General features: G+C 41.9%; 2 protein-coding genes across 2 annotated transcripts; both read left to right on the forward strand.

Annotated features, from left to right (window-relative positions):
• The first annotated feature begins 4,311 nt into the window (after window positions 1-4,311).
• Window positions 4,312-5,390, forward strand: LOC106608470 (uncharacterized). Its single transcript, XM_014206400.3, has one exon. It carries the CDS (start codon window positions 4,320-4,322, stop codon window positions 4,977-4,979), a length of 660 nt encoding a protein of 219 aa, XP_014061875.2. The 5' UTR covers window positions 4,312-4,319; the 3' UTR covers window positions 4,980-5,390.
• Window positions 5,391-10,282: 4,892 nt separating this feature from the next.
• Window positions 10,283-18,809, forward strand: LOC106608471 (uncharacterized). Its single transcript, XM_014206402.3, has 4 exons — window positions 10,283-10,833; window positions 11,272-11,369; window positions 11,505-11,679; window positions 17,600-18,809. Exons 1-4 carry the CDS (start codon window positions 10,530-10,532, stop codon window positions 18,337-18,339), a joined length of 1,317 nt encoding a protein of 438 aa, XP_014061877.2. The 5' UTR covers window positions 10,283-10,529; the 3' UTR covers window positions 18,340-18,809.
• The last annotated feature ends 250 nt before the right edge of the window (window positions 18,810-19,059 follow it).

Consider the following 19,059-nt stretch of genomic DNA (forward strand, 5'->3'; position numbering starts at 1 on the left):
GTTTTTGCTTGTAAGCAGGAATCAGGAGGATAGAATGGTGGGCGAGGGAAAGCTTTGTACGCGTCTCTGTGTGTGGAGTAAAGGTGGTCTAGAGTTGTTTTTTCCCCCGCTCTGGTTGTACATTTTACATGCTGGTAGAAATGAGGTAAAACGGATTTGAGTTTCCCAGCATTAAAGTCCCCGGCCACTAGGAGTGCCGCCTCTGAGTGTTTTCCTGTTTGCTTGTGGCCTTGTAGAGTTGGTTGAGAGCAGTCTTATTACCAGCTTCGTTCTGTGGTGGAATATAGACAGCTATGAAAAATACAGATGAAAACTCTCTTGGTAAATAGTGTTGTCTTATCGTGGGCTTATCATGAGATACTCTACCTCAGGCGAGCAAAACCATGGCCATATTTTTATTTAACCTTTATTCAACTAGTCAATTCAGTTAAGAACAAGTTCTTATTTACAATGACGGCCTACACCGGATGACGCTGGGCAAATTGTGCGCCGCCCTATGGGACTCCCAATCACAGCCGGTTGTGATACAGCCTGGATTCGAACCAGGGTGTCTAATGACACCTCTAGCACTGAGATACATTGCCTTAGACCACTGCGCCACTCGGGAGCCCCCAGATACTCTACCTCAGGTGAGCAAAACCTCAAGATTTCGTGCACCAGCTGTTGTTTACAAATATACATAGACCACCACCCCTTGTCTTACCAGAGGCCACTGTTCTATCCTGCCGAAAAAGCTTAACCCGCCAGCTGTATATTATTCATGTTGTCGTTCAACCACGACTCTGTGAAACATAAGATATTACAGTTTTTAATGTCTTGTTGGTAGGATATAAGTGATCGTAGTTCGTCTATGTTATTATCGATTGATTGTACGTTGGCTAATAGGACTGATGGTAAAGGTAGATTGCCCTCTCGGCGACAGATCCTTACAAGGCACCCGGACCTTTGTTGTCAATACCTCCGTCTCTTTCTCCTGCGAATGACGAGGATGAGGGCCTTGTCGGGCGTCTGAACTAAATCCTTCCCGTCCGACTCATTGAAGAAAAAGTATTTCTCCAGTACAGGGTGAGTAACCACTGTCCTGATATCTAGAAGCTATTTTCGGTCATAATAGCAGAAATGTTATGTATAGAATAAGTTAGAAATAACACTTAAAAAAACATACAAAATCGCATAATTGTTACGGGATCGTAAAACGTCAGCCATCTCCTTCAGCGCCATTCTTCACTTATGATCTATTACATAATAAAACACTACTCAAACCCGTATGATCTATTACATAATAAAACACTACTCAACCCATATGATCTATTACATAATAAAAGTCTAATAAAACGTATAAAAATATGATGTCATAGTGAATTCATGACATGTGAATGAACAAATCTTTTCATACTTTATAATATGGCTATTTTATATATATGAACAAAATATACTGAACAAAATATAAACGCAACAATTTCAACGATTTACAGTACATATAAGGAAATCAGTCAATGTCAATGAATTCATTAGACCCTAATCTATGGACTTCACATCTCTGGGCAGGGGGGCAGCTATGGGTGGGCTCCACCCGGTGGGGAGCCAGGCCCAGACAATCGGAATTCATTTTCCCACACAAAAGGGCTTTATTACAGAGAGACACACTACTCTGTTTCATCAGCTGTCCAGGTTGCTGGTCTCAGTCTCCCGCAGGTGAAGAAGCCTGATGTGGAGGTCCTGGGCTGGCGCTAATACACATGGTCTGCGTGAGGCCGGTTGGAAGTACTGGCAAATTCTCTAAAATGACGTTGGAGGCGGCTTATGGTTGAGGAATGTACAGTAACCAGTCAAAAGTTTGGACACACCTACTTATTCCAGGTGTTTTTAAAATTATTATTACTATGTTCTACATTGTAGAATAATAGTGAAGACATCAACTATGAAACAACACATATGGAATCATGTAGTAACCAAAAAAGTGTTAAACAAATCAAAATATATTTTATATTTGAGATTCTTCAAAGTAGCCACCCTTTGCCCTGATGACAGCTTTGCAAACTCTTGGCATACTCTCAACCAGCTTCATGAGGTAGTCAACTGGAATGCATTTAAATTAACAGGTGTGCCTTGTTAAAAGTTTGTGGAATTTCTTTTCTTCATGCGTTCCTTCAATCAGTTGTGTTGTGACAAGGTAGGGGGGTATACAGAAGATGGTCCTATTTGGTAAAAGATCTAGTCCATATTATGGCAAGAACAGCTCAAATAAGCAAAGCGAAATGACAGTCCATCATTACTTGACGACATGAAGGTCAGTCAAAACACAAACATTTCAAGAACTTTGAAAGTTTCTTCAAGTGCAGTCACATAAAACATCAAGCGCTATGATGAAACTGGCTCTCATGAGGACCTCCACGGGAAAGGAAGACCCAGAGTTACTTCTACTGCAGAGGAAAGTTCATTAGTTACCAGCCCAAATAAATGCTTCACAGAGTTCAATTAAGAGACACATCTCAACATCAACTATTCAGAGGAGACTGTGTGAATCAGGTCTTCATGGTTGAATTGCTGCAAAGAAACCACTACTAAAGGACACCAATAAAAAGAGACTTGCTTGGGCCAAGAAACACGAGAAATGGACATTAGACCCGGTGGATATCTGTCCTTTGGTCTGATGAGTCCAAATTTGCAATCTTTGGTTTCAAACGCAGAGTAGGTGAATGGATGATCTCCGTATGTGTGATGGTGTACGGGTGCTTTGCTGTTGACTCTGTCAGTGATTGATTTAGAAGGCACACTTAATCAGCATGGCTACCACAGCATTCTGCAGCGATTACGCAATCCCTTCTGGTTTGCGCTTAGTGGGACTTTCATTTGTTTTTCAACAGGACAATGACCCAACACACCTCCAGGCTGTGTAAAGGCTATGTGACAAAAAAGGAGAGTGATGGAGTGCTGCATCAGATAACCTGGCCTCCACAATCCCCCAACCTCAACCAAATTGAGATGGTTTGGGATGAGTCGGACCGCAGAGTGAAGGAAAAGTAGCCAACAAGTTCTCAGCATATGTGTGAACTCCTTCAAGACTGGTTGGAAAAGCATTCCATGTGAAGCTGGTTGAGAGAATACCAAGCTGTCATCAAGGCGAAGGGGGGGGGGGCTACTTTGAAGAATCTAATATATATTTTGATTTGTTAAACACTTTTGGTTACTACATGATTCCTTATGTTTATTCATAGTTTTGATGTCTACTGTTATTCTACAATGTAAAAGTAAAGAAAAACCCTTGAGTAGGTGAGTCCACCATTTTGACTGGTACTATACATAAGATTCCATGGCAACAGCTCCAGTGGATATTCCTGCAGTCAGCATACCAATTGCCCGCTCCCTCTGAGACATCTGTGGCATTTTTGTGTGACAAAACTGCACATTTTAGAGTGGCCTTTTAATTGGCCCCAGCACAAGGTGCACTTGTGTAATGATAATGCTATTTAATCAGCTTGTTGATATGCCACACCTGTCAGGTGGATGGATTATCTTGGCAAAGAATAAATGTTCACTAACAGGGATGTAAAATTTGTGCACAATTTTGAGAGAAATAAGCTTTTTGTACGTATGGAAAAATTCTGCAATATTTTATTTCAGCTCATGAAACATGGGACCAACACTTTGCGTTTATATTTTTGTTCAGTATAGTTACTATCAGTTTTAGAAACATATGATGGTGTCATATGGAATTCATGACGTAAATGAACAAGCCGTTTCAGACTATAATAAGCCTAAATATATATATGTGTGTGTGTGTGTGTGACTATCAGTTTTAGGAACATCTACCCAAAATATTTCACCTTCTTATTTTTTACTTTACCCAAAATGTCATGACATCAGCGATAGTCAAAATGTTGAAAATCTGTCAACGTCTAAATAAGAAATTGGGCCATTTAAACAGCGTGTCGAACCCTTTCAACAACGCGGAGATGTTACTGATGTGCTTTGTCTTCAACGTAAACAAGTTTTGGACTGACACTTAAAATGACTTACTTATTTTAGGTTTAAGGAAGTGCGTAAGTCACATTCTGTATCATACAGCTATGAAGGTTATATATTTAGAACCACCTGATCGATTGGAATCCAGCAACGTCTTTTGTCTTGAGTGTCCTAGAACTGTTTAGTTTTTTGTGATCTGACTTATAAAATATTATTAGTAATTACCACTTTTTTTTTTTAATCACACCAAGATTGTTCAAATTGGCCTCAGACTATTGAGGGATCTGATTAGAATTTACCCTCATAGCTAGGCCGTTTTGTTATGTGGAGGTTTCGTTCAGGTCTCTATTTAAATGAACACTCTGTCTTTGGCAGGAGAAAGACCAGACTCAGAGGAACCAGAGCCAGTGAAGTCCAAACCAGCAAAACAACACCTCTGCTCCCATTGTGGAAAGAGTTTTAACCAGAAAGAGCACCTGAAAAAACATGAGAGAATACACACAGGGGAGAAGCCTTACCACTGCTCCCAGTGTGGAAAGCGTTTTAACCAGAAAAGCAACCTGAAAAAACATGAGAGCATACACACAGGGGAGAAGCCTTTCCAATGCTCCCAGTGTGGAAAGAGTTCTGCTCACTTATGTAAACTGAAAACGCATCAGAGAATACACACAGGGGAGAAGCCTTACCACTGCTCCCAGTGTGGAAGGAGTTTTGCCCACTTATGTAACCTGAAAACACACGAGAGATTACACACAGGGGAGAAGCCTTACCCCTGCTCCCAGTGTGGAAAGCGTTTTACCCACTCATGTAACCTAAAAACACACAAGATATTACACACAGGGGAGAAGCCATACCCCTGCTCCCAGTGTGGAAAGAGTTTTGCCCACTTATGTAAACTGAAAACACATCAGAGAATACACACAGGGGAGAAGCCTTACCACTGCTCCCAGTGTGGAAGGAGTTTTACCCACTTATGTAACCATAAAAGACATGAAAGATTACACACAGTCTGAACAGTAGAACATAGGATAGATGTAGGCTGAACAGTAGGACATAGGCCCGATGTAGGCTGAACAGCAGGATTTAGGACAGATGTAGGCTGAACAGTAGGACATAGGGAAGATGAAGGCCTCTGAACAGTGGGACATAGGACAGGTGCAGGTCCAATAAATGGTGGGCCAGTAGTCCCCAGAGATTCAATGTGTATTGACTTTCAAGTGTTTTCTGTACTGCATGTAATATAGTGGATTGTGTTTATGGATTTGTTAGACAATATATATTGTATCATACCATACATGCTCTCATTTTCAGAAAAAAAAGTCATTGGTCCTAGGGGGAAGATCAGCTTTAATATGGAACATAGATTGCATCATTTCCAATCCCCCATATATGTTTTTGTGTGTGTGTGTATATATATGTATGTGTGTGTATATATATGTATGTGTGTGTGTGATATATATATATATATATATATATATATATATATATATATATATGTATATGTATATGTAAATACTGAACAAAAATATAAACTCAAAATGCAACAATTTCAAAGATGTTACTGAGTTACAGTTCATATAAGGAAAAAGTCCATTGAAATAAATTCATTGGACCCTTATCTATGGATTTCACATAACTGGGAATACAGATATGCATCTGTTGGTCAATGATGCCTTGAAGAAATGGTAGGGGCACGATCAGAAAACCAGTCAGTATCTGATGTGACCACCATTTGCCTATAGTTGATCAGGCTGTTGATTGTGGCCTGTGGAATGTTGTCCCACTCCTGGGTAAAATGATCCGTTGAAGTCATTAGTAAAGGGCACATCGTTAAAGATTAGAATTATCTTTTTTTGTGTGTAATATATCCTGTCAATCATTTATTCCTTCATAAACAGAAAACGTGTACCTAAACACAGCATGTGTTCAAGGGCCCCTCTAGGTTCACAACCTCTTGACCATTGTGGTGGAATTATTGTAATCAAAAAGAGAGTCCTTTACATTTCTTCAAAACAAGTGAACTTTATTATTTAATTACTGCAGTAATGGAGCTGGTCGGTAATCACCCCTGGAGGTGATCACTGAGAACTCAACGATCTGATTTGAGCCACAGCATTTTATTTCACCCCTGGAGGTGATCACAGAACTCAACGAGCTGGTTTGAGCCACAGAATTTTATAGCAAAGTCCATCCTCCTTCAGTCTACATGACAAACACCAGATGTATGGAACGGGTCACAAGGTTAAGATTTGTATGAAAGATACTTATAATTCACAGCAGACAGTTTCTGCTCTAACAACGGTTCTCGTCATGGAGATCCCAAGATCTGCCCCCCCAACTCCAGACTGGAGCCATCTCCCCCTGGTACCCCCCAACTCCATACTGGAGCCATCTCCCCCTGGTACCCCCCAACTCCATACTGGAGCCATCTCCCCCTGGTCTGCCAACTCCATACTGGAGCCATCTCCCCCTGGTCCCCCAACTCCATACTGGAGCCATCTCCCCCTGGTCTGCCAACTCCATACTGGAGCCATCTCCCCCTGGTCCCCCAACTCCATACTGGAGCCATCACCCCGAGGCCCCCCCAACTCCATACTGGAGCCATCTCCACCTGGTACGCCCCAACTCCATACTGGAGCCATCTCCACCTGGTACCCCCAATTCCATACTGGAGCCATCTCCCCGAGGCCCCCCCAACTCCATACTGGAGCCATCTCCCCGAGGCCCCCCCAACTCCATACTGGAGCCATCTCCCCGAGGCCCCCCCAACTCCATACTGGAGCCATCTCCCCGAGGCCCCCCCAACTCCATACTGGAGCCATCTCCCCGAGGCCCCCCCAACTCCATACTGGAGCCATCTCCACCTGGTACCCCCCCAACTCCATACTGGAGCCATCTCCACCTGGTACCCCCCCAACTCCATACTGGAGCCATCTCCCCGAGGTCCCCCCAACTCCATACTGGAGCCATCTCCCCCTGGTACCCCAGTAAGAAACATTAACTCATGCTCTGGAATGTGGTATCACCCAAAGACATCGTAAATCTCAGAGGCCCATCCTCAGTAGAACACACACAGATGAGTGTTCTAACAACCCCTTATTCTGTTGCATAAAACAACCATTTGATGCAATAACAGCATTATAACATAATCTTGTCATTTCAACTCTTTCTACTGAATAGGCTGCTAATCAGACCCTCCATCTGTTGTTTATGCAAGATGACATCCAACAGTTCCCTGGAGAGAAGCCCTGGGTAGACACAACATTAATATGTGTGGTAGAGACAACATTAATATGTGTGGGTAGAGACAACAATATGTGTGGTAGAGACAACATTAATATGTGTGGTAGAGACAACATTAATATGTGTGGTAGAGACAACATTAATATGTGTGGGTAGAGACAACATTAATATGTGTGGGTAGAGACAACATTAATATGTGTGGGTAGAGACAACATTAATATGTGGGTGTGGGGTTCATCTGGTCAACAACAACCCCCCCACACACACACACACAAAAAAGGTTCTGCAACAGAAAGCAGCACAATATGTTGAGTAAAGTATTTTGTTAAACTTTTTGAACTGGAAAAAATGCTGCACTAAGTAACAATGACCACACAGTTGCAGTTAAAATGTAACATTGTATCCTACCATGACTATATCCAACCCTACTCCATGTGTTGCTACTATCATGTATCCTACCATGATTATATCCAACCCAACTCCATGTGTTACCACTATCATGTATCCTACCATGACTATATCCAACCCTAGTCCATGTGTTGCTACTATCATGTATCCTACCATGACTATATCCAACCCTACTCCATGTGTTGCCACTATCATGTATCCTACCATGACTATATCCAACCCAACTCCATGTGTTGTTACTATCATGTATCCTACCATGACTATATCCAACCCTACTCCATGTGTTTCCACTATCATGTATCCTACCATTACTATATCCAACCCAACTCCATGTGTTGCTACTATCATGTATCCTACCATGACTATATCCAACCAGACTCCATGTGTTTCCACTATCATGTATACTACCATGACTATATCCAACCCTACTCCATGTGTTTCCACTATCATGTATCCTACTTGGCTGAAGCTTTGATCCAGTGGAAGAAGTATTGAGGAGCAGGGAGGTTAAAGGTCACTTCAGGATACAGCTGTTACTCTAAACTATCTCTAAATAATACAGTAATGAGAGAAAATGTATAGAATATTTAGGGCCCTATAACATCTCTATCTATATATAACATCTCTATCAAATCTTTTAGAATTTTTCTTACCTAATTCCGTTTATTTATTTATTATTCTGTTTTCTGTGTTTCCAGGTTTCTGATTTGTCCCTGTTTTTCCCTCTCAAAATCACACTGTTAATAGAAAAACAACAACATTGGATGTTCTAAGTCCACAACAATACTTAAACCACATCAGGAGACCACTTTTGAAGTCTGAGAAAAATCTAATACATTTTTGTTTTTGTGTGTAGATACCCTTTAATGCAAGTGGCACCAGCAAGAGCCTTGCTTGGTTAGTGGTGTCTCTGTAGCACACATGTGATTGCAGAGTTTGCTGAACAAATCACAACTGGCTTGATGCAAATAATCATGATATCATTCTGCCAGGTAGACATAGACTACTTTGAAGTTAACATTGAGTTGACAAGGTTTTTTGGGAAAGCTTTTCTATCAACCAGATAATGGCTGTCATTAGTGTACCGGGTTTCTTATGCACCACAGGAGAACCAAGAAATGAAGAGCGACACCACGGCTATCTTTTAGGCTTTTATGTTGATCTGCAATAGTATTGTGAAAAGACAGGACAGGAACACATCAGTCTCCAATGCACCACCTGACAAGTTGTTCTACACAGGAGCATGAAGAAAGGTAAAACACATATCCTGTCTCACATCCCCAATACATTGCTAGGTGCTTTCAGTGTTGATAGTAGCAAAATACAACAACTCATGTACAAAACCACTGCAACACAAACAAGTTACAACGTAAAATCGCCTTAGAGGGCAAAACCTACATCCCCCATAATGCAACACCATCACTAGTCGGCAGCTCAGCTAGCCGTCTGCATCACAGAAAGAAAGTCATGCTAGCTAGCAACACTTTTAGCACTCTGTAACTATATTAATAACAACAATAAAACTCTGAAAGTTACGTGTTTCGATAGTCTCACATCCCCTTATAACAATATCTACAGCATTAACCTTGGGACGTTTATTTATTTCACGTTACGGACTTCTACAAAGCAGTAATCTGCAACCCGTACCTTTCTCTCTCAGTGTTTTCTCAGACTGAGGAGAGCGGGAGCTATGGGTAGTACCAGGGTGTTAGTAGGTGACGTAAGCACCCAGATAAAATAAAATACATTTAATGAAACAAAACCTGAAGATGTTAACATCATTCAGCTACTGTAGCTGCCTACCTAACATTAACAGGCATCACCAGTAGCGCAACAATTAAAATTAGAAACCAAAAGTAAAGTTCCTGGCGATCTGACTCCCCCCCCTTTCTGTCTGAACTTGGAATATTCCTGTTCGCGGGCTTTTGGCCACTGACCCTCAACCTGATTGTTCTGTTCTGCGTTCTGTACTATTCTAATAATTTGAAGTTTGCTGGAATAACCATTTTAACTCTACTACATTAGCATCATCACTAACAGCTACACATAGTGGCAGACAAATGCACTCAGACAGGGGCATTTCCGGGCTGTTTCCTCTTCAGAAAGTTGAAGGAAAATACTAATCACTTAGGTGAATTTAACAACGACTTGCAGGCAGTGGGTTCAGAATAACTATGAGAAAAATTGAATCCAAATTATACCTCCAACCAAAAGGACACTTTAGAGACAGGAAGGGTAAAGGGGCATGTGCTCTACACAGGTAGAGCCCTATCTGTCCATGTTGCCTTATGCAAACTGCTTCATGTGGCAACACCAACACTCACCTAAATAGCCCATATGCCACTGGGTGAGAGAAGTTTTCATTGTTTTTGGGCATCATTATGTGAGGTGTTATTATGTGTTGTTAGTGATGAGCCTTGGTCAATTTATCTCTGAATATGCCACCCTCTTCAATATGTCACCTAATCCTGCCTAATAGGCAGGCCAGCCCTGGAGGAAAGTATTGGCTGTAGGAAGAGTATTGGCTGTAGGAAGGAAGAGAAAATATAACATCTGGTTGTTTTTAAATTACTTCTTATGACATTGTTTGCCAGAATAAAGATTGTAATGGAGATTTTTCTTCCAATCTGCGTTTCCCACTCCAGTCAGCAGATGGCGATGTGAGTTTTTCAGGTGATGCTTCTTGCGTTACGTTTAATCTAGTGGACAGGACATAAACAGCGACAAAAGGCTACTGATTCAACCAACGCGGTGGTGTGCTAGCAAACATAAAACAGAATCATTGAAGCGGTTTTGTGTATATTACTCTATCTACTAGCTCATTTCAACGTAATTTGCTTGTGAAATTAGCGAATGTGTTAACTTGATACCTCGTTAGGCTAATCTCCCGGAGCATAAACACACTAAGCAAGATGGAGAAAGAAGCTCTGGTGAAAGGTGACGAAGAAGCATTCAGAATGGAAAAGGAGGAAGAGGAGGCTATCACAGTGAAAGAAGAGGATGATATTACAGTGAAAGAGGAAGATGTGAAAGAGGTTGTCAGAGTGGAAGAGGAGGTAGAAGCTTTCAGAATCAAAAATAAGGAAGATGAGAATGTAGTAAAAGAAGAGGAAGAACATTTTGGAGTGGAAGAGGACGCTATCTCAATTAAAGAGGAGGAGGAACATGTCTTGGGAGTGAAAAAGGAGGAGGAGACTGAAGTACCGATTACCACTAGTGAGTACTATCTTAAAAACAGGGACACAAACTATGCAGTTGTTGAACTAATGTGGGGTTTTAAATGGGCATTCTACTGAAGTTCTACACTTGAATATGTTCTTCAGTACTGTAGGAATTGTTTAAGGGACAATCTGCCATTGGTACATATATTCTGGGAACTTGTAATTAGATGAATTGAATTCTCCATGTGGTCTATATTAAAGAGCACTTAATCTAATATAACAGCCTTTTAAAATTCAATACTGGTGCATAATTGTTTACTTAAAATATCAAACAGGACACAAAAGGAACCCATAAACAATATTTTATAAAATCATGATGAAAGTGGCCAATTTTAGGCCCTTTTTAGAAATATTAATGGCTCTTGTAAGACCCTTTGTGATTGCAATAGAAGATCATAAGTTTACCATCTGTTTGATGTTCTCATTCACACAGGAGAGAGACATGACTATTGTGGATCCTCTGGGGAGCCTCAACAACATCCTGATGCTGACGAGTCAGAGAAGAGTCTCTCCAGATCAGAACACCAGATGGTACAGCTTGGTCTGGTCTAGCATACAGCTTGCTCTATCAGGGTCTGGGCTGGGTTTCTGTTAAGCACTTTATGGCAACAGTGACATCAGCATCCATAATGATATGTGTCTGTGTCCCCTCTTTATGGTTACCAGGACAACACTAGCCCTCCCTCCCTCCTGGAGTCCCTGTGTCGTGCCTCTCCTGGTAGCGCCTCACTGCTGGGTATGAAGAGGTTGTCTGTGCTGCTGGTGGACTGCAGGAAATCAACGGGGCTGAGTGGAACTGTGAGAGGAGGAGAAGAGAAGAAAGGATCAGATTTGACTCAAAGTAAGTGCTGTAGTTTAGTTTGAACAAATAAAATAGATCTGACCACTGGTATCTGTTACCAGGACAACCAGCAGAGTTCTGTTAGTTGACATGAAGGTGGACTGAGAGAAACCAATTGACCATATAAAACCTTGACGAAAGCTAGCTTTGGAGAGAAAGTTTCAAGATGATCTGATGTAAGGTTCATGTTTTACATAAACTGTTCCTCAAAACATTATGGATGTTACATTGTCTGTCCCAGTCAACCCCCTATCTTTACAAGACTAGAACAGGCAAACAAAACTCAAGACACTTCAATGTGGTCTGTATTGCTTCATTAACATCTGATCTACAGAACTTGTTAAAAATGGCAAATATATATTTAAAACAAGCTCTGTAAACCTTTTCTAAAAGCTATGAAATATGATTAAATGAAAAGCATTTTTTTGTGAGACTTGTTCTTCGTCTCTGTAACGGACAAAATTAATTCAATTTCCTACTTTAACAGGTCAAACGAAGCCTGAACTCCAACATATAGACCTTACAGAACGTTGTTTAATTTGGAAATGACTAACTTGATTTGTTAATGTGTAACTGACGTCAGTGTGGTGCCAACAGTTTAGCTTCCTCCACTGTCCCTGGATATCTCCATCTGCAACGTTTCAAGCTAACGTTCTCTGTTTCACGGAAACATGGCTCACTCGGGATACGTTATCAGAGTTGGTACAGCCACCTGGTTTCTTCACGCATCGCGCTGACCGAAACAAACATCTCTCTGGTAAGAAGAAGGGTGGGAATGTATGCCTTAGTCGTGGTTGTGGTGTGATCATAACAACATACAGGAACTCAAGTCCTTTTGTTCACCTGACCTAGAATTCCTGACAATCAAATGCCGACCACGTTATCTACCAAGAGAATTCTCTTCGATTATATCACAGTGGTATACAGTCGTGGCCGAATGTTTTGAGAATGACAAATATTAATTTCCACAAAGTTTGCTGCTTCAGTGTCTTTAGATATTTTTGTCAGATGTTACTATGGAATACTGAAATATAATTACAAGCATTTCATAAGTGTCAAAGGATTTTATTGACAATTACATGAAGTTGATGCAAAGAGTCAATATTTGCAGTGTTGACCCTTCTTTTTCAAGACCTCTGCAATCCGCCCTGGCATGCTGTCAATTAACTTCTGGGCCACATCCTGAATGATGGCAGCCCATTCTTGCATAATCAATGCTTGGAGTTTGTCAGAATTTGTGGGTTTTTGTTTGTCCACCCGCCTCTTGAGGATTGACCACAAGTTCTCAATGGGATTAAGGTCTGGGGAGTTTCCTGGCCATGGACCCAAAATATTGATGTTTTGTTCCCCGAGCCACTTATCACTTTTGCCTTATGGCAAGGTGCGCCATAATGCTAGAAAAGGAATTGTTCGTCACCAAACTGTTCTTGGATGGTTGGGAGAAGTTACTCTCGGAGGATGTGTTGGTACCATTCTTTATTCATGGCTGTGTTCTTTGGCAAAATTGTGAGTGAGCCCACTCCCTTGGCTGAGAAGCAACCCCACACATGAATGGTCTCAGGATGCTTTACTGTTGGCATGACACAGGACTGATGGTAGCGCTCACCTTGTCTTCTCCGGACAAGCATTTTTCCGGATGCCCCAAACAATCGGAAAGGGGATTCATCAGAGAAAATGACTTTACTCCAGTCCTCAGCAGTCCAATCCCTGTACCTTTTGCAGAATATCAGTCTGTCCCTGATGTTTTTCCTGGAGAGAAGTGGCTTCTTTGCTGCCCTTCTTGACACCAGGCCATCCTCCAAAAGTCTTCGCCTCAGTGTGCGTGCGGATGCACTCACACCTGCCTGCTGCCATTCCTCAGCAAGCTCTGTACTGGTGGTGCCACGGTCCCGCGGCTGAATCAACTTTAGGAGACGGTCCTGGCGCTTGCTGGACTTTCTTGGGCGCCCTGAAGCCTTCTTCACAACAATTGAACCGCTCTCCTTGAAGTTGTTGACGATGCGATAAATGGTTGCTGATCTTACTGGCAGCAATATCCTTGCCTGTGAAGCCCTTTTTGTGCAAAGCAATGATGACAGCACGTGTTTCCTTGCAGGTAACCATGGTTGGCAGAGGAAGAACAATGATTCAAAGCACCACCCTCCTTTTGAAGCTTCCAGTCTGTGATTCGAACTCAATCAGCATGACAGAGGGATCTCCAGCCTTGTCCTCGTCAACACTCACACCTGTGTTAACGAGAGAATCACTGACATTATGTCAGCTGGTCCTTTTGTGGCAGGGCTGAAATGCAGTGGGAATGTTTTTGGGGGATTCGGTTAATTTGCATGGCAAAGAGGGACTTTGCAATTAATTGCTATTCATCTGATCACTCTTCATAACATTCTGGAGTATATGCAAATTGCCATCATACAAACTGTGGCAGCAGACTCTTTGAAAATTACTATTTGTGTCATTCTCAAAACTTTTGGCCAAGACTGTATATCCCCCCCAAGCAGACACATCAACGGCCCTGAAAGAACTTCATTGGACTCTATGTAAACTGGAAACCACATATCCTGAGGCTGCATTTATTGTAGCTGGGGATTTTACAAGGCTAATCTGAAAACAAGGCTCCTTAAATTTTGCCAGCGACCCGGGCTGGCAAAATTCTGGATCATTGTTACTCTAACTTACGCAACGCATACAAAGCCCTCCTTTCGGCAAATCTGACCACGACTCCATTTTGTTGCTCCCAGCCTATAGACAGAAACTAAAACAGGAAGGTTTGGTAGGCTTGATTACCAACAACGATGAGACGGCCTACAGGGAGGAGGTGAGGGCCCTCGGAGTGTGGTGTCAGGAAAATGACCTCACACTCAATGTCAACGAAACAAAGGAGATGATCGTGGACATCAGGAAACAGCAGAGGGAGCACCCCCCATCCACATCATGGGACAGTAGTGGAGAAGGTGGGAAGTTTTTAAGTTCCTCGGAATACACATCACGGACAAACTGAAATGGTCCACCCACACAGACAGTGTGGTGAAGAAGGCGCAACAGCGACAGCGATAGCGCAACTGCGCCTCTTCAACCTCAGGAGGCTGAAGAAATTTGGCTTGTCACCAAAAACACTCACAAACTTTTACAGATGCATAATCGAGAGCATCCTGTTGGGCTGTATCACCGTCTGGTACGGCAACTGCTCCGCCTACAACCGTAAGGCTCTCCAGAGGGTGGTGAGGTCTGCACAACGCATCACCGGGGGCAAACTACCTACCCTCCAGGACACCTACACCACCCGATGTCACAGGAAGGCCAAAAAGCTCATCAAGGACAACAACCACCCGAGCCACTGCCTGTTCACCCCGCTATCATCCAGTAGGCGAGGTCAGTACAGGTGCATCAAAGCTGGGACCAAGAGACTGAAAAACAGCTTCTATCTCAAGGCCATCAGACTGTTAAACAGCCATCGCTAACATTGAGTGGCTGCTGCCAACATACTGACTCAAATCTCTAGCCACTTTAATAATAGAAAATGTGATGTAATACATGTATCACTAGTCACTTTAAACAATGCCACTTTATATCATGTTTACATACCCTACATTACTCATCTCATATGTATATACTGTACTCTATACCATCTACTGCATCTTGCCTATGCCGTTCGGCAATCGCTCATCCATATATTTATATATACATATTCTTATTCATTCCTTTACACTTGTGTGTGAAAGGTAGTTGTTGTGAAATTGTTAGATATTACTGCATGGTCGGAACTAGAAGCACAAGCATTTCGCTGCACTCGCATTAACATCTGCTAACCATGTATGTTTTGATAGCTGTGGAGTGAGCTTATGGCACGTTCTTACCTCCGTTACACATGCTCAGGTTGACTACAGTACCAGTCAAAAGTTAGGACACAACTACTCATTCAAGGGTTTTTCTTAATTTTGTACTATTTTCTACATTGGAGAATAATAGTGAAGACATCAAAACTATGAAATAACACTTATGAAATCATATAGTAACCAAAAAAGGGTTAAACATATCAAAATTTATTTTATGTTTGAAATTCTTCAAAGTAGCCACCGTTTGCCTTGCACACTCTTGGAATTCTCTCAACCAGCTTCATGAGGAGTTCACCTGGATTGCATTTCAATTAACAGGTGTGCCTTGTTAAAAGTTCATTTGTGGAGTTTCTTTCTTAATGCGTTTCAGCCAATCAGTTGTGTTGTGACATGGTAGGGGTGGTATACAGAAGATGCCCTATTTGGTAAAAGACCAAGTCCATATTATGGCAAGAACAGCTCAAGTAAGCAAAGAAAAACGACAATCCATCATTACTTTAAGACATGAAGGTCAATCAATCTAGAAAATTTCGAGTAGGTGAACGGATGATCTCTGCATGTGTGGTTTCCACCATGAAGAATGGAGGAGGTGCAATGGTGTGGGGGTGCTTTGCTGGTGACACTGTCAGTGATTTATTTAGAATTCAAGTCACACTTAACCAGGTTGGCTACCATAGCATTCTGCAGCGATACGCCATCCCATCTGGTTTGTGCTTAGTGGGACTGTCATTTGTTTTTCAACAGGACAATGAGCCAAAACACACCTCCAGGCTGTGTAACGGCTATTTTACCAATAAGGAGAGTGATGGAGTGCTGCATCAGATGACCTTGGCCTCCACAATCACCCAACCTCAGCCCAATTGAGATGGTTTGGGATGAGTTGGACTGCAGAGTGAAGGAAAAGCAACCAATAAGTGCTCAGCATATGTTGGAACTGCTTCAAGACTGTTGGAAAATGCCTTTCAGGTGAAGCTAGTTGACAGAATGCCAAAAGTGTGCAAAGCTGTCAAGGCAAAGGCTGGCTACTTTGAAGAATCTCAAATATAAAATATATATACTGAACAGAAATATAAATGCAGCCTTCCGAGTGGCGCAGCGTCTAAGGAACTGCATTGTGCTAGCTGCATTAATACAGATTCTGGTTTGATACCCAGCTCTGTCGCAACCGGCCACGACCAGGAGAGCCAATTGGCCCAGCGTCGTCCGGGTTGGGGGAGGGTTTGGCTGGTCAGGATGTCCTTGTCCCATCGCGCTCTAGCGACTCCTGTGGCGGGCCGGGCGCATGCACGCTGACATGGTCGCCAGGTGTAAGGTGTTTCCTCCGACACATAAGTGCGGTTGGCTTCTGGGTTAATTGTGTATCGTGTCAAGAAGCAGTGCGGTTGTGTTTCGGAGGACGCATGACGTTCGCCTCTCCCGAGTCCGTACGGGAGTTGTAGCGATGAGACAAGACTGTAACTACCAATTGATGAAAATTGGGGAGGAAAAAGGCGGTAAAAAAATAAATACAATAATCCTTTAAAAAAAATCTGCCCCAAATATTTCACATTCTTTTTACTTTACCTAAAATATCATGACATTAGTGATTAGTCAAAATGTAAAAATTTGTGAACATCTAAATCAACATTGTGTCTAACCCTTGAGACAACGGGGAGATATTACTGATGTGCTTTGTGTCTGTCTCAAATGTAAAAAAATATTATTTTTTTTGACAATTACTTATTTGCTTAATTTAGGTTTAAGGAAGTGTGTAGGTCGCATTCTGTATCATACAGCTATGAAGGTTATATATTAAGAACCGCCTGGTCGATAGGAATCCAGAGATGTCTGTGTCTTGAGTGTCGTAGAACTGTTTGGTTGTTTGTGTTCTGACTTCTAAAACAGAATGAATAAGTAATGTTAACATATTACCAGGAAGCTGTACAACATTTGTTTTAAAATCACACCAAGATTGTTTTAAATGATGAAATGTTTGAAAACTGGCCTCAGGTTATTGAGGGATCTGATTTGGATTAAACCTCATTGCAAGGCAGTTTATCATGTGGAGGTTTCATTCAAGTCTCTCTTTAAATAAACACTGTCTTTGGCAGGAGGAAAACGAAACTTGGAGGAACCAGAGACGTCCAAACCAGCAAGACGACACCTCTGCTCCCAGTTTGGAAAGAGTTTTGCCAAGTTAGGAAGCCAGAAAAGACATGAGAGGACTCTCACAGGGGAGAAGCCTTACCACTGCTCCCAGTGTGGAAAGAGTTTTATCCAGTTAGGAAGCCTGAAAGCTCATGGCCGAATACACACCGGGGAGAAGCCTTACCACTGCTCCCATTGTGGAAAGTGTTTTAGACAGCAAGGAAGCCTGAAAGTTCATGGCCGAATACACACAGGTGAGAAGCCTTACCGCTGCTCCCATTGTGGAAAAAGTTTTAACAGGTTAGGAGGCCTAATAGCTCATGAGCGAATACACACAGGGGAGAAGCCATACCGTTGCGCCCAGTGTGGAAAGAGTTTTAGCTCGTTAGGAAACTTGCAATCTCATGCGCGATTACACACGGGGGAGAAGCCATACCATTGCACCGAGTGTGGAAAGAGTTTTCGCATGTTAGGAAACCTGCAATCTCATGTGCGAATACACACTGGGGAGAAGCCATATCATTGCGCCCAGTGTGGAAAGGGTTTTAGCATGTTAGGAAACATGAAATCTCATGAGCAAATACACACAGGGGATAAGCCTTACCATTGCTCCCAGTGTGGAACTAGGTTTACCAGGTTAGGAAGCCTGAAAAGACATGTGGACACACACCGAAGCCTTTCCATTGCGCCCTGTGTGGAATGAGTTTTAACCATTTAGGAAACTTGAAAAGAAATGAGAGAACACACACAGGGGAGAAGGCTTTCCATTGTGCCTAGTGTGGAAAGAGTTTTAGCTTGTTAGGAAACGTGAAATATCATGATCTAAATACACCCATGGGAGAAGCCTTACAAATTTCACTTAAAAGGCACGTGAGAATCCACACACAGAAAAATTACTTCTCCTACTGTGTAAACTGATATTTCACATCACATTGACTTAATTACTTCTCCTTGTGGATAAATTGATATTTCACATCACATTGACTTTAAATTAATCAGAGAACATACACAGTGCTCCCATTGTCTTATATTGTTGACTGAGAATGTGTTTACTTGTTCATACCATATGAAATTGAATTGTACAAAGTATACTCTAAAATATATGTTAATGTTTTTATTAGAAAACATGAATTGAATATGGAGTCTGTCAGTTTGAATATAGAGTAGATCAGATTCCATGTGTTTAAATGGTCCTTTTTTAAAGTCTGACATTGTGTTTTTCTGGGTGTGACATTCCTCCAGCACCAACCTGGATCAGGTTGTCAGTCAACCTACCAGAGAGTTACAAACAGCACAGGAATTATATCATCAACATGTATTGATCACATTTTTACTAACGCTGCAGATATTTGTTTTAAAGCAGTATCCAGATCCATCAGATGTAGTGATCACAATATACAGTGAGGGAAAAAAGGGAAAAAAC

This window comes from Salmo salar, chromosome 02, assembly GCF_965601325.2.
Source record: "Salmo salar chromosome 02, fSalSal1, whole genome shotgun sequence".
Taxonomy (NCBI): domain Eukaryota; kingdom Metazoa; phylum Chordata; class Actinopteri; order Salmoniformes; family Salmonidae; genus Salmo; species Salmo salar.

Coding starts and splice junctions, on each gene's coding strand:
- LOC106608470 (XM_014206400.3), top strand. CDS start 4,320: ATGAACACTCTGTCTTTGGCAGGAGAAAGACCAGACTCAGAGGAACCA.
- LOC106608471 (XM_014206402.3), top strand. CDS start 10,530: ATGGAGAAAGAAGCTCTGGTGAAAGGTGACGAAGAAGCATTCAGAATG. Junction 11,370..11,504: donor CCAGATCAGAACACCAGATG/GTACAGCTTGGT, acceptor TATGGTTACCAG/GACAACACTAGCCCTCCCTC. Junction 11,680..17,599: donor AGGATCAGATTTGACTCAAA/GTAAGTGCTGTA, acceptor TGTCTTTGGCAG/GAGGAAAACGAAACTTGGAG.